At 60.3% G+C, this 23,026-nt stretch overlaps 1 protein-coding gene and 1 pseudogene across 1 annotated transcript; both read left to right on the top strand.

Annotated features, from left to right (window-relative positions):
• Positions 1–6,091: 6,091 nt before the first annotated feature.
• LOC139604559 (Fc receptor-like protein 2) lies at positions 6,092–13,686 on the top strand (annotated as a pseudogene).
• Positions 13,687–16,766: 3,080 nt separating this feature from the next.
• On the top strand, positions 16,767–22,735 carry LOC139604558 (high affinity immunoglobulin gamma Fc receptor I-like). Its single transcript, XM_071455685.1, is given in 10 exon segments — positions 16,767–16,864; positions 17,301–17,321; positions 17,410–17,649; positions 17,879–18,133; positions 18,633–18,790; positions 18,792–18,901; positions 18,991–19,310; positions 19,366–19,452; positions 20,013–20,034; positions 22,585–22,735. Coding segments are annotated over 10 exon segments (1,413 nt in total). The 5' UTR covers positions 16,767–16,815.
• Positions 22,736–23,026: the final 291 nt, after the last annotated feature.

Below are 23,026 nucleotides of genomic sequence, written 5' to 3'. Positions count from 1 at the left end.
GTGACTTTTCCCTCTCTTTATTTCATTTTCATCATTTTACCCCTCAATTTCAGAAACCCTCAGTTTGTGCCTTGATGATCCTGGTGGGCACCCGAGCAGGGAACAGCTTGGGGGAAGCCCAGGGTGGGGGAAGCAGGGGTGAGGGGGCTGCAGGGAGGACTGGGGAGGCTGTGGGGGATGGGGGAGTGCAGCTTTTACCGCCCCAACGCTTTCACTTTCTCTGTACTGCGGCAGAAGGAAGAGGCTGTTTGACACGTTTGTCACACAGAGGGGGCGGTTCTGTCCTGGGGGGCCACATCCAGGGGGCTCCTGTCCTGGGGGCTCCTGTCCTGGAGGGACACATGCTGGACAAGGGGCTCCTGTCCTGGAGCATGGCAGATTCGGAGGGGTCCAGACTTCTCCATTCTTGCTCGTCCCCTGCAGGATCTGAGCCAGCAAAAGCAGCTGGGGAATGGAGCCCCTGGGCAGGAAGGAACTCCCAGACTCCTCCTCCTTAGAGCCAGAGGCTATCCAAGGGTGGGGCCCAGCCATGGCCCAGCCCCACTGCACAGGGATGGCCATTGCGCAGCCCTGCTCTGCCCAGCCCCAGGTGGCAGCCAGCACCTGAGGGTCCCCCCTGCCCCCCTTGGCTTTGATTCTGGCAGCCTTAGAGCTGCTGCAGAGGTGAGAATTCTGTGGAGGGAAAAAGGCCCTGCCTGGGGTTTGCTCAGCCCTGCAAGAAGCACAAAGCCCAAAGGGAACCCAAGCAGTGGCTCTGTGAGGGCCTTTGATGGTTTTCAGAGCAGGGCTGGATGGAAACCGCCCCTGCAGGGGCAGCTGAGAGGGAACCAGTCCAGCAATTGATCATTTCTTCCTCTTGGGAAGGGACTGAGAGAGCCCCAGAAAAACTGCAAATCCTACAACAATCTGCTCAAGAACTGGAGCTTGACCATTGTCCTTGAACCAAACCTGCAGCCCTCAGGATCCTCATGGAAAGAATGCTTGGATTCGGATTGTAGTGGTCAGATAAGAGAGAAATGTATGAAAATATCGGTCAGTGGCTCTGCCTGTGGTCATGGAAAGGCTGTGGGGAGTGTCCCTTGCCGGGATTCCAGGTGTCCCCAAAGCTGTTCCATCCCTGCCCTCCTCACCTGAGTGAAATGCTGGGGGTTTGCAGGAATTGTGGCACAAAGCCACCTGAGGTGCTGCTGTGGACCTGAGACCTGCCTGGGGTCAGGCGCTGCCTTCCTTCCATTCAGGATCATGGAGAGTGGTCGCGGTGTTGTGCACGGCATGTGCCTGGCCCTGGGACACTGCTACACTGCCAGTGGGCACTGGGATCCAACCTGCTGCCTTGGCGGCTTCTGCCCGCTGCCGGTGGTGGTGCCGGGACCGATTGGTGGCCGTGAGTTTGCAGAAGGAGCGATTTGCCCTCCTCCCTCCCGCCTGAGGCCGCCATGGCCCCTGAGGGGATGGAGCTGGAGCAGGGCGCCCCCTGCTGGCCGGGAGTGCTCCCTGCAGCGCCCCCTGCTGGCCGCGCTTATAACTGCCACAAAAACCAAAAGCACTGAGTGGGAGGGAAAGTTCTGAGTTTGAGTTGTTTGTTCTGTTCTGGTTTATAAATTTCCTAGAAAAGAGCTGTTATTTCTTTCCATATATTTTGGCCTGGAAGACAATAAATTTTTGAAATTAAAAAAGTTTTAGAGATGGGTCTTCTTTCCATTCTAGGAAGGTTCCCACTTTCTTTGGCAGCCATTTCTCATTTAAACTAGATGCCAACTCCTGAGTTCCAGTGTGAATAGGACTGATGCCTCAAGAGGAGACAGGGTCAGGGACTTGGCCAGCACAGGCTCTGCCTTTTTAGCCAGTTGGGCCACCAAGCGCCCTCTCCCCAGCTGGCACTTCCGGTCACCCAGCTCACTCAGGAGCTGGCATTGGCAGAGCGTCACACTGTCCCCAGTGTACCATGGCTGACAGACTGATGCACAGACAGGGCCCTGTGTCACCAAAAGCAAGGCCTGACTCACCCCTACCACAGACAGGTGTTCCAGAATGTCACCAGACATCAAACTTTTCCATTCTCTGACACCCCACCCTGTGCCATGGCCTGATCCAGATTACCCTGGGAAAAGAGGGACGCTCCAGAACCCACACAGGGCCTTTGTGACATCCTCGTGTAGGGAACAGGGCAGAGGAGGGGTTTGGGACAGGGAACAAGAAAATCCAGAGCCTCCTGAAGGCTGTGTTGGCCATTGCAGGAAGGAAGGTCCAGGGCCCTGCCAGGTTCCTCTGTTGAGAGAAATGTGCTGGGGGAAAAGGCCTGAGGTTTGTTCCCCTTTGGGGGCTTTCCAAGGAAATTGTTCCTTGTTTGAAAATTTGGACACTGAACCTTGTTGCTGTTGCTGTTGGTTTCATTCTCTCTCATTGCTGTTTCAGGAAATTGTTCATCTTTTAGCTCTTTTGGGATGTGTGTGCCCCTGCAGGGAGGGAGAGGGGCAGTTTTTAGTGGCAGCACAGACACGAGTGGGTGCCCATGGGTGGGGACCCCCAGTGCCCCCAGTTCCCCCCAGTGTCACAGCACATTCCCGTAGATGTCACCGGGTTCCCAGGCTCGCCCCTGGGGTCCCCGCAGCTCCGCGTTGGTCACCTGGGGATCCTGGAGGGTGGTGGCACAGTGGGATGCTGCGAGAGACACGGGCTGTGGGATCTGGGTGGGGTGACACTGGTGGGTGACGTGTCCCTCTGCGTGTGTCCCCCCCATACTCACCCCCTGCCCTCTTGGTGACCACGACATGGGTGTACAGCACCTCCCCCTCCTCTGGGGGTGCCAGGGGATCGAGGGGGGCCCTGAGGAAATAAAGGGGATGTGGGGGGGTCAGGGAATGGGAGGTCTTGGGGGTTGGGGAAAATAGGGAGCGTGTGGTTTGAGACCCCACTCACCTTTCCTGGTTCTTCCTGGCAGCTGCAGAGGAAAGAGGGGAGGGGTGACTGTGGGGTCCCCAGGGCCCTGAATGCTCTCAGGATTCCTGAACTCCCATGGGACCCTCATGCATCCCTGGAGCCCCCCAGAATTCATGAACATCCTCAGTGCCCCGAATCAACTCAGCCTTAAGTACTCAAAGCCCAGGAGGGACAGAGACCCCCCCAAACACCCCCAGGGCCCCTGAAAGAACTCCCAGCATCCCTGAACAACCCTCCAGCACCTCCCCAAGCTCTACAGCACCCCCAGTCAATGTCACAACTCTGGGATTGTGAATGCCACAGTATCGTTCCCCAATTATGGGGGCCTCTGTAGTCCCCTGGGACCCCTGTCCCCCCATTGTCACCCACCCACACGGTGCCACCAGTTCCAGGCCACAATGACACCCACGAGCAGGAGCAGGAACAAAAGGGCCCCACTGACCCCTGCGGCCACTGCAAGAAACAGAGGGGGACACATCAGGGTCACCCATCACCCCAGGGGTCCTGCACTACCTGGTGACCCCGTGTGACCCCACCTGTATCCCTGTGTGTCCCTGTGTCCTGAGGTGTCACGTCCAGGGAACCGGGGGTGATGGTGGCATCGGCCATGGGCACTGCGGGGACAGAGACAGGGCTGAGGGCACAGGGAGGGGCTGGCAGCCGGTGTGGGGGGACAGGGATGGGGGATGGGTGTGATGGGGGATGTCAGGAATGGGGTCATAACACAGAAGGGTGTGGGCACAAGGGGAGTAATAGAAGGAGCAAGGAAATTTTTGTTGGGGACTTGGAGATGGCCAAACAGGGGACCCGAGGTGTCTGTGGGGGCTCCCTATTCCCATCCCACACTCCCTGTGCACCATGACATGGAGCCAGGTGCTGCTTTTCCCCACGCCCCCCACCCCAGGGCGCAGCTGGCAGCTGTAATTCCCCGAGTGGGAGACCCCCAGGGCGGGCACCAGCAGCTGTGGGGACCCCTGTGGGTCTCCCACCATCTTCCTGTCCCTGTAGAACACGTGCAGGAGGGGGGCTCGGGGCTGCAGGGGGCTGGGGGTGCTGAGGCAGCTGAGAGTCAGGGGGGACCCCTGGGTGGGCTTGGGGGACCCTCCAGCACCGGCACCAAGAAGAGCTCAGGGAAGGAGAGGGGAGAGGGAATTTTGGCCCCGAGTCCCTGGGGAGGGGCTGTGGGGGTGTCGGGGTGGGGACTTTGTGGTGCTCACCGTGCACTGTCACTGTCACTGGTGGTGACTCCCTCCACACCCAGGGTCCCACCTTGCCCCTGCAGCTGTACTGGCCACTGTGGCTCAGCTGCAGAGGGGACAGGGACATCTCAGTGACATTGGGGAACACCCCCAGTTCCTTCCCCTCCTGGTAGAAGGACACCGAGGTGACCGTGCTGTTCCACCAGCCCCGGCAGCGCAGTGTCACCGTGTCCCTCTCCAGCAGCGCCCGCGCCGGCACCTGCAGCACCAGCCAGTCTGGGGGACAGAGGGGATTCATCACATCACAGGGATCGGAAGGGTCCCACTAACATCAGGACCCTCACTAAGTCACACCCAGTGCACCAGAGGTCATCAATTCCACAAACAGGGTCCTCTCACTCTGGGATGCTCTGGGATGTCCCCAGAGCAGGGGATGGGCTCTGGTCACACAGGAGGTGACCCATGGAACGGAGCCCACCCAGAGCCCACAGGGTCCCCGTGGGTGCCATGCTGGGGACAGCCAAACCCCCCTCACCTTCTGAGACAATCACAGGGGGGCTGAGCCCAGTGCCGGGTCTGTCACACTGGTAGGCGCCTTTCATGGTGACACTGACATTGGTGCGTCCCTGCTGCCCCCAGCGCTGCCCGTTTCTGTACCAGGTGGTGGCACCGGCGGTCCCCAAGCCCTGGCAGGTCAGTGTCACCCAGTCCCACAGCACCGCCGGCCTCCAGGGGGGCTCCACCAGGAGCTGGGTGGTCTGGGCACCTGTGGGTGACAGGGGACACCAGCCTGCCAGGGCCAGTGTGGGGCTGGGGACAGCGGGGTGGGGCCATGGCATCCCCCGAGGACTCACCAGTGATGCCGAGGGTCTGGGCTTGAAGGGAGAAGGGACAGGGCTGGGTGAGGGTGGCACTGCAGGGAAGGAGGCACAGGGGCAGGGGGTGTGGTGGCTGTCCCATAAAAAGCTCTCAGTGGGGGCATTGGTGTGGCACAGAGGTCTCAAGGACAGGGACACAGCAGCCAACCCATGCTCAGGCATGGGGACCCTGTGCTGGCACTGGTCACCCCCGCCAGCCCCACAGACACATCCCCATGACCTGTGCCCATGGTCCCATTCCGGTGGCACCTGTCCCCATGGCTCAAGCACATGGTGCTTGTCCCCTTGTTCCTGTCCCTGCATCCCTGTGTCCCTGTTCCCCTGTCTCTGTCCCCACAGTTCCCCAAGGCCCAAGTTTCCTTCTGTAGCATCCTTGTCCCCACAACTCCATCCTCCTGTCCCTGTCCCCACATCCCAGTTCCGCTGTGTGTGTCCCATGTTCCTGTCCCCATGGCCACCCCACAACTCTGGTCACACTGGGCTCCATGTCCTGCTGGCCTTGAGGACCCCAGGGGACCCCACAGCCCCCCTGTGCCCCCTCCCCTCCCCATCCCCAGGGTGTCAGGCCCGTGCCCGGGGCACTCACCCCACAGGAGCAGCGCCACCTTCCCGGCCATCCCGGTGTCCCCAGCCATGTGCACTGGCTGTCACTCGCTGCTGTGGCCACCGCTCCCCTGGCTGGAGGCTCTTCGGATGAAGGGGAAGGAAGCGAGGTCACGTCTGTCCCCATGTGTAGGTGGCCCTTGGTGGGGGCAGGGTGGCCACAAGCTGGGCACAGGCTGTGGGCAGGGTGGAGACAGCCTGGGGACATGGTGGGGGATGCTGTTGCCAGGAGTGGGGGGCTCAAGGGATGTGGGGAACCAAGGATGGGTGTCCAGGAGAATGGGAGTCCACTGCAATTTGGGTTTCCATGCCTGGGGGGATTCAGGGATGGGGGTGCTGTGGGAACATGGTCCCCAGGGATTTGGGGTCATGGCATGTGGGTGCCAGGGCTGGGGGTGCAGGGGGAAAAAGGGGACCCTCGGGAATAGGGGTTCTGGGGGAAGAAGCAGCCCATGGGATGGGATCAAGGCAATGGTGGTGCTGGGCAATGTCAGTCCTGGGATGGGGGTCCCCAGGGAGGAGAGACCAAGGCAATGGGGGTCCCATGGTTGGGTTCCCAGGGGAATGGGGGGTGCCAGGGATGGGCAGTGGCTGGGTGGCCACGGGGGTCACAGCTCCTTCCTGGGGTGCCTCAGATTTTGGGGTGACTCAGAGCCCAGCACAGTCCCCACCCTGGGGCACCCCATGGCTCTCCTGGGACGTTCTGTGTCTCTGCCCCACTCACCCCTGGGCTTTTTCCTGTCTCCCCGCATTTCCTGGCTGAACCATCCCAGGGAACAGCTGGGAGGATCCCAGGAAGGGAAAAAAGGGGTTGGGGGGTGCAGGCAGTGGTTTCAGGGCTGTGGCGGATGGGGCTCCCTGTCTGTGACCCCCCAACTCTTTCTCTTTCCTGCAGCGGTTTGTGCTGAGGCAGGGACATGAATTCTGTCCAGGGGGCACATCCAGAGGGGTCCAGCCTTTAGGGAAAAGGGCAGCTCTGCTGTGCTGACACCCGGCTCTTGTCCCAGCCTCTTGTCCCTGGGAGCTCCTCCTCGTTCTGGGGGTGCCACATCCTTGGGGATTCCTTTCCCAGAGGTGGCACATCCTGGGGTCCTCTGTCCTGGCTGGGCCTTGAGCATTCCCGCTGTCCCCAGTGGGTTCCTGTGACCTCTGGGGTGCCCAAACTTAAGGAGGCATCTTTTATGACCTTGCCCTGATGATGATAAATCCCAAGATCAAGTTGGTTGAATTCCCTGATGCCCAATTGCTTTGGACAATTTTGGGGTCATATTTTGGTCTCAGATTTTGAGATGACTCAGAGCCCAGCACAGACCCCACCCTGGGGCACCCCAGGCTTGCCCTGGGAGGCTCTGGGTCCCTGCTTCACAAATCCCTGGGCTTTTTCCTGTCACCCAAATTTCCTGTCTTAGCAATCTCAGGAAACACTTGATGCCCTATTGACTGTGACAAAATTATACATCCATAGAAAAAAGGCATAAATCTTTTCCTATACCATTATTTTCCCAATAAAAACTAAACTCCTCAAAAATGAAACTGACAAGGTATAAAATGCTCTGCTTTATAGAATCCTTTTAATCATTGCTTTCCCAACAAGAGGAAATCAAAACACAATAAAAACAGAAATAAGTGGAAATAAAACCACAATAAAACCACAAACAAATCACTGTGAAATGAGACTTTTTGGTTCACTTTAGCAGCCCCCTGCTGCATCCCACAGCAGCGTTTGCTTGTGGATAACACAGAGGGTGGAATCTCCCTGAGTGTCCAACAGCTCCATGGGATTTTTCCCTGCCTGCTGGGCAGCAACCCAGCCTCTAAGGAAGCCTTTTCTTGGGCCATATTTAGGAACTCTCCCCATTTTGCTCATTCCCACCCTGAAAATTGATTGACTTCCCATGGAGGAAGGGGATAAGCTCTGTCCATGCTTGGGACAGTGCACAGGAATCAGTGGAAATGCCCCTGTGTGCCTCAGGGTCTGATTCCCTGGTAAATCCACTCCAGCCTGCCCTGAATTCCCCTGCCTGGGCACTCCCTGCTCCTGCTGTGACACCCCTGTTCCCCAGCCCCTCGTGTGCAGCCCCTGCTCAATATTTCCACACTTTTCCCTCTTATTTGGCAGCAAGAGCCCAACCCAAATATTAATTCCATGATGTTCCAGAAGTCTGCAGGTTTTCTTCAAGAAGGAGTGTTCCAGTCAGTTTGTTGAGCAGATTGTTATTGTCTTTACAGTAGTTTTGTGGTTTACGCAGTCCCTTGGGCAAGGGACAAAATGATCAATTGCTGCATTTCCGGACTGGTTCCCTCACAGCTGCCCTGCCGTGGGGGTTTCCAGCCAGCCCTGCTCTGAAAACCATCAAAGGCCCTCACAGAGCCACTGCTTGGGCTTCCTTTGGGCTTTGTGCTTCTTGCAGAGCTGAGCACACCAGAGCCAGGCCTTCTCCCTCATAGAATCCTCACCTCTGCAGCAGCTCTAAAGCTGCCAGAATCAAAGCCAAGGGGGCAGGGGGGACACTCAGGGCCTGGCTGCCACCTGGGGCTGGGCAGAGCAGGGCTGGGCAATGGCCATCCCTGTGCAGTGGGGCTGGGCCATGGCTGGGCCCCAGCCTTGCATTGACAGGGGTCCCCAGGATGTGCCACCCCTGGGACAGGCACCCGGCCAGGAATGTGCAGGGACATTTCTGGAACTGCCACACCAGGGACAGGAGCCCCCATGCCAGGATGTGTCACCCCCTGGGACAGGATCCCCCTGGACAGGAGCCTCTGGATGTGCCCCCCCAGGACAGAACCCCCCCCTTTCCCATCTGACTCTCAGCACAAACGGCCTCTTCCTTCTTGTCCAGGAAAAGGAAAGTGAAAGTGTTGAGGGGGCACAGCCCAACACCTCCATCCCCCACAGCCTGCCTATCCTTCCCTGCACCCCCTGTTCTCCATTTTCCCCGTCCCCTGGGTCCCCCCAACCCATTCCCTGCTCAGGTGCTCCCCGGGATTGTTGAGGTAGGAACAGGTGCAGAGGGGACGTGGCACAAAAGTGAGGAAAATAAGGAAAGAAAAGCAATAAAAACACAAAAAAACCAAGGACAGTGGAGGGCACAGAGGCCGAGCTACCCAGGACCCCCATGTGATGCCTGCACAGGAAACAAGCATCCCAGGGGGGCATTGCTTGCTCTGGGTCACACCAAAATCTGAGGCACCCAGGGAAGGAGCTGAGACTCCTGTGCCCATCCAGCAGCTGCTCATCCCTGGCACCCGATTCCCCTGGGAATCTAAACATGGGATCCCCATTCCTTATGTCCCAGTACTGACATTACTCGCGATGTCCATGGCCCAGCACCCCATTCCCAAGGAACCCTCTCCTGCTCATTCAATGCCCTGAAATCCCCCTTCCCCCATGACCTTGGTTCTCTCAGGAACGCCATTCCCACGGGACCCCCATTCCCCCAGCATCCCCATCTCATGACCCCAAATCCTGGAGCCCACGCTCACCTGGGACTCCCATCCCTGAGTCCCCTCAGCCCTGGACACCCCCAGACCCATGACTCCCCCTCCTCAGGAACCACATTCCCCTGGACATCCATCCCTGGCTCCCTACACCCACCAAGCCCCCCACTCCTGCAAACCACATCTCCCACCTTGTCCCACCCACCCTCATCCCCATCCTGTCCCCAGCTTGTGGCCACCCTGCCCCCACCAAGGGCCACCTATGCATGGGGACGGACGTGACCTCGCTTCCTTCCCCTTCATCCAAAGAGCCGCCAACCAGGGGAGCGGTGGCCACAGCAGCGAGTGACAGCCAGTGCACATGGCTGGGGACACCGGGATGGCCGGGAAGGTGGCGCTGCTCCTGTGGGGTGAGTGCCCCGGGCACGGGCCTGACACCCCAGGGATGGGGAGGGGGCACAGGGGGGATGTGGGGTCCCCTGAGGTCACCAATGCCAGCAGTGCCAGTCGATGTTACCCACAGTAGACCTTGTTGGGACTGTGACTGATGTAGGGTGGCTTTGGGGACAAGAACAGGTGGCAGGGATTTGGGGATGGGGATGTGGGCGCAGTAATGTGGGGACTGGCACCTTTGGGCTCAGGTAGCTCTGGGGATAGGGACAAGGGAACTGGGATGCAGGGACAGAAAGTGACAAGAACCATGAGGATGTGGCAATGGGGATGGGATCATGGGGATGGGATCACGGGGATGGGATCATTAGCTGTGTCCATTGTGTCCTCGATCCCAGTGCCCAGGGTGTCCACAGTGTCCCCATGTTCTGCCTCAGCCCAGGGTGGCCTCAGTGTCCCTGTTCCCAAGGTGTCTGTGCCACAGGGATGTGGTGCATGGGTGGCTGTGATACAGACATGTCCCCCTGCCTCTCCAAACCTTTGTCAGACCACCCACACACACTTTCCCACAAAAACTGCTGTCCCAACAGGGACAGATTTTGGGGACAGTCACCACACACTGCGCCCCTGTGTGCCTCCTTGCCTGTAGTGCCACCCCCACCCAGCCCTGTCCCTTCTTCCTTGCAGCCCAGACCCTCAGCCTCACTGGTGAGTCCTCAGGGGATGCCATGGCCCCACCCCGCTGTCCCCAGCCCCACACTGGCCCTGGCAGGCTGGTGTCCCCTGTCACCCACAGGTACCCAGACCACCCAGCTCCTGGTGGAGCCCCCCTGGAGGCCGGCAGTGCTATGGGACCAGGTGACACTGACCTGCCAGGGCATGGGGGCCACCAGTGCCACCACCTGGTTCAAGGACGGGCAGCGCTGGGGGCAGTAGGGACGTCACCGCCTCAGTGTCACCAGGAGTGGCACCTACACATGTGACAGACCCAGCAACAGGCGCAGCCCCCCCGTGACAGTCTTAGATGGTGAGGGTGGATCTTTAATGATCAGGGTGGCCCCTGAGAGGTCAGGGTGGGCTCCACTCCATGGGTGGCCTCACACCCCTCATGTGGCGAGAGCCTGTGCCCTGCACACAGGGACATCCCAGTGCAGCCCAGTGCACTCCAGAGCCCCCAGATGTCCCTGGTGCTATGGGCACCCACCTCAGAATGGTCTCATCAGTAAAATGTGACCTTCCTGTCCCACAGACCCACTGGTGCTGCAGGTGCCAGCGCGGGCACTGCTGGAGGGGGACACAGTGACACTGCGCTGCCGGGGCCGGCAGGAAAACCATCTCAGCAGGGTGTGATTTTACCGGGATGAGAAGGATCTCAGGGGTCCCTCAGGAGGACCGAGCTGTCCCTGTCCCCCCTGCAGCTGCACCACAGAGGCCGCTACCGATGTGAGGGCTTGGTGGGGTCCTGGCAGTCCCGGTCAGCAGCAGTGCCAGTGACAGTGCAGGGTGAGCACCCCCATGGCTGGAACTCCAATATCGTGACAACCCCAAAGCCACTTCCCAGCAGATTCAGAGCCACAGTCCTCACCTCCCCTCTCCTTCCCAGAGCTCTTCTCGGTGCCAGTGCTGGAGGGTCCCCCCACACCCATCCAGGGGTCCCCTCTGACTCTCAGCTGCCTCAGCACCCCCAGCCCCCTGCGGCCCCGAGCCCCCCTCCTGCACGTGTTCTACCGGGACGGGCAGGTGGTGGGGGGCGCGCAGGCGTCCCCGCAGCTGCTGGTGCCTGCTGTGGGGATCTCCCACTCAGGGAATTATGGCTGTGAGGTGCACTCCCAGGGTGGGGCCGTGAGGAAGAGCAGCCCCCGGCTCCGCGTCACGGTGCACAGTGAGTGCGGGGATGGGCACGGGGAGCCCCCACAGCCTCCTTGGGTCCCCCACAGTGCCTGGCATCGCCCAGCCCTCCCTGATGCCTGCTCTGGGGTACCCAACCTTTCCCGGATCCCTCCCTGGCTCCCACCATCCTTTCTTGGGTCCCTCACCAGGTCCCCCAGCCCCTACATGGGTACCCCCATCCTTCCCTGGCACCGTTTCCGTGTCCTGCTATTGCTGCCCCGGGTCCCTCCCCAGGTCCCCCCATTCCTGGCTCGTGTTTCCCTCCATCCCACATTGGGTCCCCTCACCCCTCCCTGGGTCCCATCACCCTTCTCTGTGTTCTCCACACATTCCCCAGGTCACACCATCCCCTCCCTGGGTCTCCCTACCTGCCCTGGTGTTGCCCACCTCCCTCTCAGGTGTTCACTCCCTGATCTCCCAATCATCCCTCAGGGTTCCTTTCTAAGCACACCCCCCCCTCCATCTCTGCGCCCGCTCTCCATCACTGGAGTTCCCCTGCCCCTCTCTGAACCCCCTGGGTCCCTCACTGTCCCCTGGTGTCCCCCTCTCCTGCAGGGGTCCCGCCCTTGGGGGTGTCCCTGTCAGCGCAGCCTCCCGGGGGACAGGTGGCACTGGGGGACAGCCTGGTGCTGAACTGCTCAGTGACCATGGGGACAGGTGCCCTGTCCTTCTCCTGGCACTGGGAAGGCTCGGGGGCACTACTGGGCACCGGCCCCTGCCTGGAGCTGTGCCACATTGGGGACAATGACAGCGGCCAGTACCGGTGCCGGGTCAGTGACGGGGACAGCGTTGCCGAGAGTGACCCCATGAATGTCACTGTCCTGGGTGAGCGGGACCCTCGAACTGGGGATGAGCCCACCCAGAGCACTCCCCTCCCACCTTGCCACGTGCCAGCCCTGTCTCTGTCCCCACAGTGCCTGTGGCCAATGCCGCCATCACCCCCAGTCCCCTGTCACACCAGGTGCGCGCAGGTGAAAACGTAACCCTGAGCTGCTCAGTGCAGGTGGGCTCAGCCCCTGTCACCTTCACCTGGCTGCACAATAGGCAGGAGGTAGCCCAGGGTCCCCTCCTGGAGCTCAGGGACATTGAAGTGGGACTTTCGGGCACCTACCAGTGCGTGGCCACCAACCAGCTGGGACAGGATGGGCACCGCATGTTCCAGGCACTCAGCCCAGAGCTGGCCCTGGAGGTGACACCTGGCTCACCCTGGGTCACAGGTAGGGTCACACAGGTGGGGTCACCAGGGAGTACAGGACCCCTGGGGTGATGGGTGACCCTGATGTGTCCCCCTCTGTTTCTTGCAGTGGCTGCAGGTGTTGGTGGGGCCCTTTCCTTCCTGGTCCTCCTCATGGCTGTCATTGTGACCTGGCGCTGCTGGCACCGTGTGGGTGGGTGACAATGGGTGGTTGGGGGACCTAGCGAGCTGTAGAGGCCCACAGAATTGGGGAACCATAGAGAACAACCCACATACCACCAATTGTGACTTTGGCTGAGGGTCCTGTAGGGTTTGGGGAGGTGCTGGAGGGTCCTGCAGGGATGCTGGGGGTTCTTCAGGGGCCCTGGGGGTGTTTGGGGGTCTCTGTCCCTGCTGGGCTTTGGGTTCTTGAGGGTGATTTGTTTGGGGCCACAAGGAGGTGCATGAATTCCGGTGGGCTTCAGGGATGCTTGGGGGTCCTAAGGGGAATTGAGGGTCCCGTGAGGGTACAGGATTCCTAAGGGGGTTCAGGGCCCTGGGACCCCGCAGTGACTCCTCCTCTCTTTCCCCTGCAGCTGCCAGGAAGCAGCAGGAAAGGTGAGTGGGGGGCTCAAACCACACTCTCCCCTTTTACCCCAAACCCCAAGACCTCCCATTCCCTGCCCCACATCCCCTTTTTTCCCTCAGGCCCCCCCCAGATCCCCCGGCCCCCCCAGAGGAGGGGGAGGTGCTGTACACCCACGTCGTGGTCACCAAGAGGGCAGGGGGTGAGTATGGGGGGGACACACGCAGAGGGACACGTCACCCACCAGTGTCACCCCACCCAGATCCCACAGCCCGTGTCTCTCGCAGCGTCCCCCCGTGCCACCACCCTCCAGCATCCCCAGGTGACCAACGCGGAGCTGCGGGGACCCCAGGGGCGACCGCGGGAACCCGGTGACATCTACGGGAATGTGCTGTGACACTGGGGGGAACTGGGGGCACTGGGGGTCCCCACCAATGGGCACCCACTCATGTCTGTGCTGCTACCAAAAACTGCCCCTCCTGCTCCCCGTGGGGGCACAAAGATCCCAAAGGGCTGAGAGAAGAACAATTTCCTGAAACAGCAATGAGAGAGAATGAAACCAACAGCAACAGCAACAAGGTGCAGAGTCTATATGGGCAAAAAATGAACGATTTCCTTGGAAAGCCACCAAAAAGGAACAAACCCCAGACATTTCCCCCAGAAGGTTTCCTCCACCAGAGGAACCTGGCAGGGCCCTGGACCATCCTTGCTCTGATGGCCAAAGTGGCGTTCAGGAGGCTCTGGATTCTCTTGTCCCCTGTCCCAAACCCTCCTCTGCTGTGTTCCTCACAGAAGAATGTCACAAAAGCCCTGTGGGGTTCCCAGAGCCTCCTCCTTTTCCAGGGCAGTCGGGATCAGGCCATGGCACAGGGTGGGGTGTCAGAGACAGGAGAAGTTTGATGTCTGGAGACATTTTGGAACACCTCCATGTGGCAGGGGTGGGTCAGGCCTTGCTTTTGGTGAGACAGGGCCCCGTCTGTCCATCAGTCTGTCAGCCATGGCGCACTGGGACAGTGTGATGCTCTGCCAAAGCCAGCTCTGGAGTGGCCAGGTGACCAGAAGTGCCACTTGGGAAGAGGGCGCTTGGTGGGCCTACTGGCTTAAAGGGCAGAGCATAAGGTAGCCAAGTCACTGACTGTGTCTCCTCTTGGGCTGTCTTTCCCATCCAGGCTGGAACCCCGGAGTTGACATCTCATTTAAATGAGAAATATCTACCAAGGAAATTAGGAATGTTTCTAGAATGGAAAGAAGACCCATCTCTAAAACATTTTTTAGTTTCAAAAATGATGGGGCTTCCAGGCAAAAGTGTTGGAAAAGGAATAATAGCTCTGTAGCAGGAAATTTATAAAGCAGAAGAGAACCAACAACACAAAGCCGGAACTTTCCGTCCCGCTCAGCGCTGTTGGTTTTTGTGGCAGTTATAACCGCGGCCAGCAGGGGGCGCTGCAGGGAGCACTCCCGGCCAGCAGGGGGCGCCCCGCTCCAGCTCCATCCCCTCAGGGGCCATGGCGGCCTCGGGCGGGAGGCAGGAGGGCAAATCGCTCCTTTTTCAAACTCACAGCCACCAATCGGTCCCGGCACCACCACCGGCAGCGGGCAGAAGCCGCCAAGGCAGCAGGTTGGATCCCAGTGCCCACTGGCAGCGTAGCAGTTTCCCGGGGCCAGGCACACGCCCTGTGCAACACCTGTGACCGCTCTCCATGATCTCGAATGGAAGGAAGGCAGAGCCTGACCCCAGGCAGGTCTCGGGTCCACAGTAGCACCTCTGGTGGCTTTGTGCCACAATTCCTGCAAATCTTCAGCCTTTCACTCAGATGAGGAGGGCAGGGATGGAGCAGCTTTGGGGACACCTGGAATCCAGACAGGGTCACTCCCCACAGCCCCACCACGGCCGCAGGGCCGACCCCCTTCTCGATATTTTCACACATTTACCTCTTTTCTGGAAGCCAAACCAAAACCCAAATGTTCTTCCCATGATATTAGAAAGGGCTGCAGGCTTGACACAGGTAGGAGGATGGACCCGGGCATGTTGTTGAGCAGATTTTTGGGGGATTTGCAGAGTTTTTGGGGCTCTCTCAGAACTTGCTGCAAGGGACAAAATGATCAATTGCTGCATTTCCAGACTGGGTCCCCCACAGTCGCCCCTCTAGGTGGGGGTTTCCAGCCAGCCCTGCTCTGAAAACCATCAAAGGCCCTCTCAGAGCCACTGCTTGGGCTCTCTTTGTGTTTTGTGCTTCTTGCAGGGCTGAGCAAACCACAGGCAGGGCCTTTTTCCACCCACAGAATTCTCACCTCTGCAGCAGCTCTAAAGCTGCCAGAATCAAAGCCAAGGGGGCAGGGGGGACCCTCAGGGCCTGGCTGCCACCTGGAGCTGGGCAGAGCAGGGCTGGGCAATGGCCATCCCTGTGCAGTGGGGCTGGGCCATGGCTGGGCCCCACCCTTGGATGGGCACTGGCTTCAAGGAGCAGGAGTTTGGGAGCTCCTTCCTGCCTGGGGCTCCACTCCCCAGCTGCTCTTGCTGGCGCAGATCCTGCAGGGGACAAGCAAGAATGGAAAAGTCTGGATCTCTCCGGAGCTGCCGTCCCCCAGGACAGGAGCCCCTTGTCCAGCATGTGTCCCCCCTGGGACAGGATCCCCCCAGGACAGGAGCCCCATGGATCTGCCCCCCCAGGACAGAACCTGCCCCTCTTCCCCTGCCCTCTCCCCTGTGACAATCGTGTCAAATGGCCTCTTCCTTCTGCTGCAGGAGAGAGAAACTGAAAATGTTGGGGGTGTAAAAGCTGGACACCCCCATCCCCCACAGCCTCCCCAGCCTTCCCTGCAGACCCCTCACCCCTTCTTCCCCCACCCTGGGCTTCCCCCTTCCATTCCCTGCTCAGGGCCTCCACAGGATCATCAAGACACGAAATTGAGGGTTGTGAAATTGAGGGGGAAAATTATGGAAGTGGAAATAAAGAGGGGAAGATTCCCTGAGGTCTATGGGGACACAGACCCGACCTTCTTGGAATCTACCTGGGGTGATTCTCCCAAACCACAACCACCCTGAGGGGACTTTGCTGGAGCCAGCCAGGGAAGGAGCTTTGACCCAGGGGCTCACAAGGCCACTGCCTATTCCTGGCACCCTCATTCCCCTTGAAATCAAATCATGGGAGCACCATTCCTTATGTCCCACCTTGCCTGGGACCCCCATCCCAGTAATGCCATTCCCCAGGATCTCCATGGCCCAGGACCCCATTCCCAAGGAACCCTCTCCAGTTCATTCCATCCCCTGAAACCCTCCTTCCCCCAGGACCTTGATTCTCTCAGGACCCCCATTCCCACAGGGACCCCCATTCCCCCAGCGTCCCCATCCCATGACCCCAAATCCCTGGAGCCCACTTTCCCCTGGGAGTCCCATCCCTGAGTGCCCTCCCATCCCTGGGACCCCCCCATTCCCTTGGACACCCATACCTGGGTCCCCAAACCCACCAAATCCCCCACTCGTGGGAACCCCATGTCCCGCTGTGTCCCACCCAGCCTTGTCACCATCCTGTTCCCAACCTGCCCACAGCCTGTCCCCACAGCCACATCCCCATGATCCTGTGCTTGTGGCCACCCTGTCCCCACCAGGAGCCACCAACACATGGGGACAGACCTGACCTCACTTCATTCCCCTTCATCCAAAGAGCCACCACCCAGGGGACAGCCACCCCTGGCAGCGAGTGACAGCCAGTGCACATGGCTGGGGACACCGAGATGGCCGGGAAGGTGGCGCTGCTCCTGTGGGGTGAGTGCCCCAGGCATGGGCTTGACACCCCAGGGATAGGGAGGGGAGGGTGCACAGGGGGGCTGCAGGGTCCCCAGAGGTCCCCAAGGCCATCAGAACCAGCGCATGAGGTGACTGGGGTCGTGGGGTGGCTTTGGGGACAGGGGAAGGGGGACAGGAATGTGGGGACAATAACAGGGGTTCAGGGATTTGGGGAGGCAACATGGGGCAGGTGGGGGTGACCTGTGCCAGCACGGGGTGGCTGTGACATCCCCAGTTCAGGGGTGTCCACAGTGTCCCCATGTCCTTCCTGAGCAAGGGGTGGCCACAGTGTCCCTGTCCCCAAGGGGTCCATGTCACACAAGGACACTTTGGGCACATCCCCTACACCCCATGCCCCTGTGCCTCTGTCCCCATGGTGGCACCCCCACCCAGCCCTGTCCCTTCTCCCTTCCAGCCCAGACCCTCGGCCTCGCTGGTGAGTCCTCAGGGGATGCCATGGCCCCACCCCACTGTCCCCAGCCCCACACTGGCCCTGGCAGGCTGGTGTCCCCTGTCACCCACAGGTGCCCAGACCACCCAGCTCCTGGTGGAGCCCCCCTGGAGGCCGGCGGTGCTGTGGGACCAGGTGACCCTGACCTGCCAGGGCTCGGGGACCGCTGGTGCCACCACCTGGTACAAGGACGGGCAGCGCTGGGGACAGCAGGGACGTGACCACCTCATTGTCACCAGGAGTGGCACCTACACATGTGACAGACCTGGCACCGGGCACAGCCCTACGGTGACAGTCTTACATGATGAGGGGGGTTTGGATGTCCCCAGCCTGGCTCCTATGGGGACCCCAAGGGCTCTGGGTGGGCTCCCCTCCATGGGTCACCTCCTGTGTGACCTGAGCCTGTGCCCTGCTCTGGGGACATCCCAGACCATCCCTGTGCAAGGAGACTTCTCTCTCACAATGGGCGGCTCCTGGTGCCTCCTGGTGCCATCATGACCCTCCTGATGGCCCTGGTGTGACAGGACCCCTCTGTCCCCCAGACTGGCTGGTGCTGCAGGTGCCAGCACGGGCGCTGCTGGAGGGGGACACGGTGACACTGCGCTGCCGGAGCTGGCAGAACAAACCACTCACGGATGTGTACTTCTACCATGATGGGAAGAAGCTGGAGGGGCTCCATGATGGGACTGAGCTCTCCCTGTCCTCCCTGCGGCTGCACCACAGTGGCCGCTACCACTGCACGGGCCGGGTGGTGTCACAGTGGAGAGAGTCAGAGCAGGTGACAGTGACAGTGCACAGTGAGTGCAGGGATGGGGACAGGGAAGCCCGACATCCTCTGAGGGTTTCCCCACCACTGCCTGAATCCTTCATCCCTCCCTTTACTCCTCTCTGGGTCACCCCAAATTTCCCAAGTCCCTGTTGGTTTCCCCCAGTACTGCCCAGTTCCCCCTGCACATCCCTCATTCCTCTCTTTGTCCTCCCCAGCCCTCCCTGGATTCCCCACCCCTTCCAAAGTCCCTGCTCCACCCTCTGGTCTCTGTGCCTTCCCTGGGTCCTCCCATCTCTGAACCCCAAATCATTCCCTGAGGCTCCTCAGTCTCTCGTCTGGATCCCCATCCCTGCCTGGGTCTCTCCCCCTTTCTATGGGGTCTCGCCATTGTCCCCAGGTCCCAACGTGCCTCCTAGGGTCCCCTTCTGCTCACTGGGATCCTCTCTGCTCCCCTCCAATCCCCTTCTTTCCCCTCCCGTGTCCCACACCCCCCCTGGGTCCCCAATCCTTCCTGTGTCCCCCCATAGGGGTCCCGCTCTTGGGGGTGTCCCTGTCAGCACAGCCCCCCGGGGGACAGGTGGCACTCGGGGACAGCCTGGTGCTGAGCTGCACGGTGGCTGTGAGGACAGGTCCCCTGTCCTTCTCCTGGCACGAGCAGGGCTCATGGGCACCTCTGGGCTCCAGCCCCCTGCGTGGAGCTTTGGCAGGCTGGGGACAATGACAGCGGCCAGTACCAGTGCCAGGTCAGTGACGGGGACAGAGAGGCCAAGAGTGACCCCCTGAATGTCACTGTCCTGGCTGAGCAGGACCCTTGGGCTGGGAGTGACCCCACCCACAGCACCCCCATCCCACCTTTCTTTGTACCAGCCCTGTCTCTGTCCCCACAGTGCCAGTGGCCAATGCCACCATCACCCCCAGTCCCCTGGCACACCAGGTGCGTGCAGGTGACCCTGTGACCCTGTGCTGATCTGTGCAGGTGGCCTCAGCCCCTGTCACCTTCACCTGGCTGCACAATGGGCAGGAGGTGGCCCAGGGTCCCCGCCTGGAGCTCAGGGACATCAATGTGGGACATTCGGGCACCTACCAGTGCATGGCCACCAACCAGCTGGGACAGGACGGGCACGGCATGTTCCGGGCACTCAGCCCTGAGCTGGCCCTGGAGGTGACACCCTGGGTCTCAGGGCAGGTCACACGGGGTCACCAGGGTTTTCAGGACCCCCGGGGTTCCAGGTGACCGCAATGTGTCCCCTCTGTCCCCAGCAGTGGCAGTGAATGTCAGCAAGACCCTCCTGTTCCTGCTCCTGTTCCTGGCTGTCATCGGGGTCTGTCACTGGTGGCATCACCAGGGTGGGTGACAATGTGGGGGATGGGGGTCCTGGAGTGAGGGGAAGCCCCCGGAGTGGTGGCAGAGTTTGGCAGCACCCAGGGCCCCTGAGCTGCGGGACATTGAGCCTGCAGTGACCTCGGCTGGGGGTCCTGGAGGATGTGGGAGCAATTTGGAGGGTCTTGGTTGGGCTCCAGGATCATTGCTGCGTGGGCTTTGTGGCACATTGGGGTGGCACTGGGAGCTCCTGAAGGATTTGGGGAGCTCCTGGATGTCTGTGCAGGGATGTTGGGGGATCTTTCTGGCGTCCTGGGGGAGTTTTGGGGTGCCTCTCTCTGCCAGGCTTGGTGTTCTGGGGGCTCAGAGGGTTGCAGACACCGGGGGTGTTGGGGGCCCTGTGGTGGTGCAGAAGTTCCAGAGGGTTCATGGGCGCTCAGAGTGTCTGGGGAGAATCAGGGATCTGGTGGGAATCAGGGCTGCAGTGGGGATTTGGGGGACCCCTGGGTGGTTGGAGCTGCAAGGTCCCAGGAAGGTTCAGGGGTCCCGGTGTCCCCTCGGTCACCCCCTCCCCTTTCCCTTGCAGAACCCAGGAAGCTCCAGGACAGGTGAGTCGGGGCTTGGGCTGGGACTCTCCTTTTCCCTTCCCCAGACTACTGAGACCCCCCTTATGCCCACAGGACCCCCCACTGGAGGAGGGGGCTGTGCTCAACACCCACATCATGGGCACCGAGTGGGCAGTGGGAGAATTTGGGGGGGACAAGGACACGTCACCCACGGGTGTCACCCTCACCCAGGTCCCCACAACCGGAGTCACTCTCACAGCCCCCACAGGTGTCCCCCAGCCCTGCCCCGCCTCGGGATCCACAAGTGACCAACGCGGAGCTGTCGGGACCCCACAAGGGACAGTGGGACCCCTGTGACTACGAGAGCGTGCTGTGACACTGGGGGCACTGGGGGCACTGGGGGTCCCTGCCTCAGGGCACTCGCCGTGTGTTCCCCCCCTGGATCCTGTGCTCCCATACTCAGGGGTTGCCCACAACCCCACAACCCATGTGGGGCTGCCCAGAGCTCCTCGTTCCAGTGCTCCCAGTACCCCCAGTACTTCCCATTCCCTCCCCCTTCCCATTCCCTCCCCCAGTGCCAGGGGGCACAGGAACCTTGTCCCTCTTATTGGACCCAAAATGCAGCTTTGTGATTAAACTGGGAGAAATGGTTTTTGTTTGTTCAGCTCTGCCTGACGAGCTCGGGATTAAGGACGGTCCCAGTCAGGTTGTTGAGCAGATCCTTGTGGGATTTTCAGGATTTTTGGGGCTCCCTCAGTCCATTGGGGACAGGAACAAAATGATCAATTGGGGCATTTCCAAGCTGGTTCCCTCACCCCTGCCCCGCAGCGGGGAAGGAGCTGCTGCTCCCTGTCTGTCCCCTCCCGGGGTGACACCGACCAAGGGCTCGGGCACCTGTGGCGGTGCCGCCCCATCACCTCGGGCACCGATCCGGCAGCTGCCGAGCCCCTCGGGCCCACCCCAGCTCAGCCCATCCCTGCCCGGTGCCCAACGCCCGCACCCGGCGCTCCCCGAGCGGCGTCTGAGCCCCGGAGCTGCTGCGGAGCCCAGGCCGGGGGCACCGGGAGGGCGGAGGGGACCGGGACCCCGGGGAGGAGCCCCCGGCACTGCGGGAGCGGAGTCCCGGCCTCGGGTCACTGTCGCCGGTCGCGGCTGCCATCGCACTGTGAGAGCCGGGACTGTCCTGGGCTGCGGGGACCGACGGTGTCGCTGTGTCCCAAGGGGGCATTTCGGGGTCGCACCCCGTCCTATCCGGGACCCCTTGATCCTCCACCCCCCCGCGCCTCCGGGGCTGTTGGGGACGTTGGGGACAGCGCCGCTCGCGCCGGGGGCCATTGGGGACATCTCGCGACAGCCGCTGCCGAGGCCCACGGCCGGGCCTGGCGACAATCGCGACATCCGCATCCGCCAATGGCGACACGCGACAGCCGCCCCTGCCCGGGATCCGCCTCCCTCCATGCCGGGGACACCCCGGGGTCCCGGGTCCCCCAAAACCCTCCTGGGGACACCTCGGGCCCCCCTGACCCCCCCGGTCCCTCCCGGGCTCGGCGGAGGCTCCACAGAAGCTTCGGGGCTCGGAGCCCGCCGGGGGAGCGCCGGGTGCGGGGTCGGGAACCGAGGGGGCACCGGGAGGGGAACCGGGCAGGGCTGGGGAGGGGGGATCTGGGCACCGGAAGGATTTTGGGAGGATCTGGGCAGATTTTAGGGTGATTTGGGGGATATGGAGGGCATTTTGAGTTGATTTAGGATTATTTTGGGGGCCATTTGGGGGATTAGGAGGGGTTTTGGAGTGATTTTAAGGGATTTTGGGGGTGATTCAGAGGTGATTTTTGGGAAGTCTTGTGAGATTTGGGGTGATTTTTTGGGCAGATTTTGGAGAGTTTGGGGTGATTTGGGGGATTTAGGGGATATTTGGATATTTTGTGCAGAATTTGGAGGATGTTGGGGTGATTTGGAGGATTTTGGGGCAATTTGGGTTGTAGGGATTTTGAGGAGTTTGGGGGTGATTTTGGGTTGAGTTTGGTGGATTTTCATGGGATTTTTATGGTATTTTGGGGGCAATTTTTATGGGATATTTTCGTGGGATTTTGGGAGAATTTGGAGGGGATTTTGGGGTCTCACCCCATCCTTTCCCACAGCCCGAGGGCTGCTCCAGCCCCATTGTGCTGCTCCATGATGTCACCAATGTCACCACCGCCCCCAGAGCGCTGCCCTCGCTCTGGGACCCAAAAAACCCAAAAGTATCCGAGTCATCATCAGGGACCTGATCCAGGAGCTCATGTGAGGCTCCCAAAATCCAACACTTTCCCCCCAACATTTGCTATTTCTCCCCTCCCCCGCCAAAATCTAGGATTTTTTGCCCCAAAATTCGTGATTCTTTCACTGAAATTTCAGGATATTTTGCCCCAAAATTTAGGAATTTTTTGCCCAAAATTCAGGATTTTTTCATTGAAAAGTCAGGGGTTTTTTCCCTCCAAAATTCAGGATATTAAAAAAAAAACCCGGATTTTTTTTGGCTGAAAATCTGGTGGTTTTCCCCCCAAAATCTGGGATCTTTTTCCCCTGTCAGTGATCTTGGCCCATGTCCCTCAGAATTCCCAGGGATCGACCCCTGGCCTCGCTCATCATCGGCACCGATGAATTCCAGCGGATCCAGGAGGAGGCTCAGCCTCCGCGGCAGCTCGCGGATCGGCTGTGGATCCTCAAATCCCACCAGGACGCGGCTTTTGAGGGCATCTCCTGATTCCCTGAGCCCCAATTTCCCAATCCCAAATTTTCTGATCCCTCTTTTCCTGATCCCAAATTTCCCAATCCCACTTTTCCTGATCCTGATTTTCCCGATCCCGCTATTCCTGGTCCCAAATTTCCTGAGCCAAATTTTCCCTATCCCAAATTTCCCAATCTCGATCTTCCCAATCCCAAATTTCCTGACCCCGCTTTCCCTGACCCCACTTTCCCTGATTGCACTTTTCTGATCCCAACTTTCTCCCAGTCCCGATTTTCCCAATCCCACTTTTCCTGATCCTGATTTTCT

The sequence above is a fragment of the Agelaius tricolor genome, unplaced genomic scaffold (assembly GCF_023055355.1).
Source record: "Agelaius tricolor isolate 1412-34295 unplaced genomic scaffold, bAgeTri1.0.p SCAF_52, whole genome shotgun sequence".
Classification (NCBI taxonomy): Eukaryota; Metazoa; Chordata; class Aves; order Passeriformes; family Icteridae; genus Agelaius; species Agelaius tricolor.
This window is presented reverse-complemented; position numbering and strand designations above follow the sequence as displayed.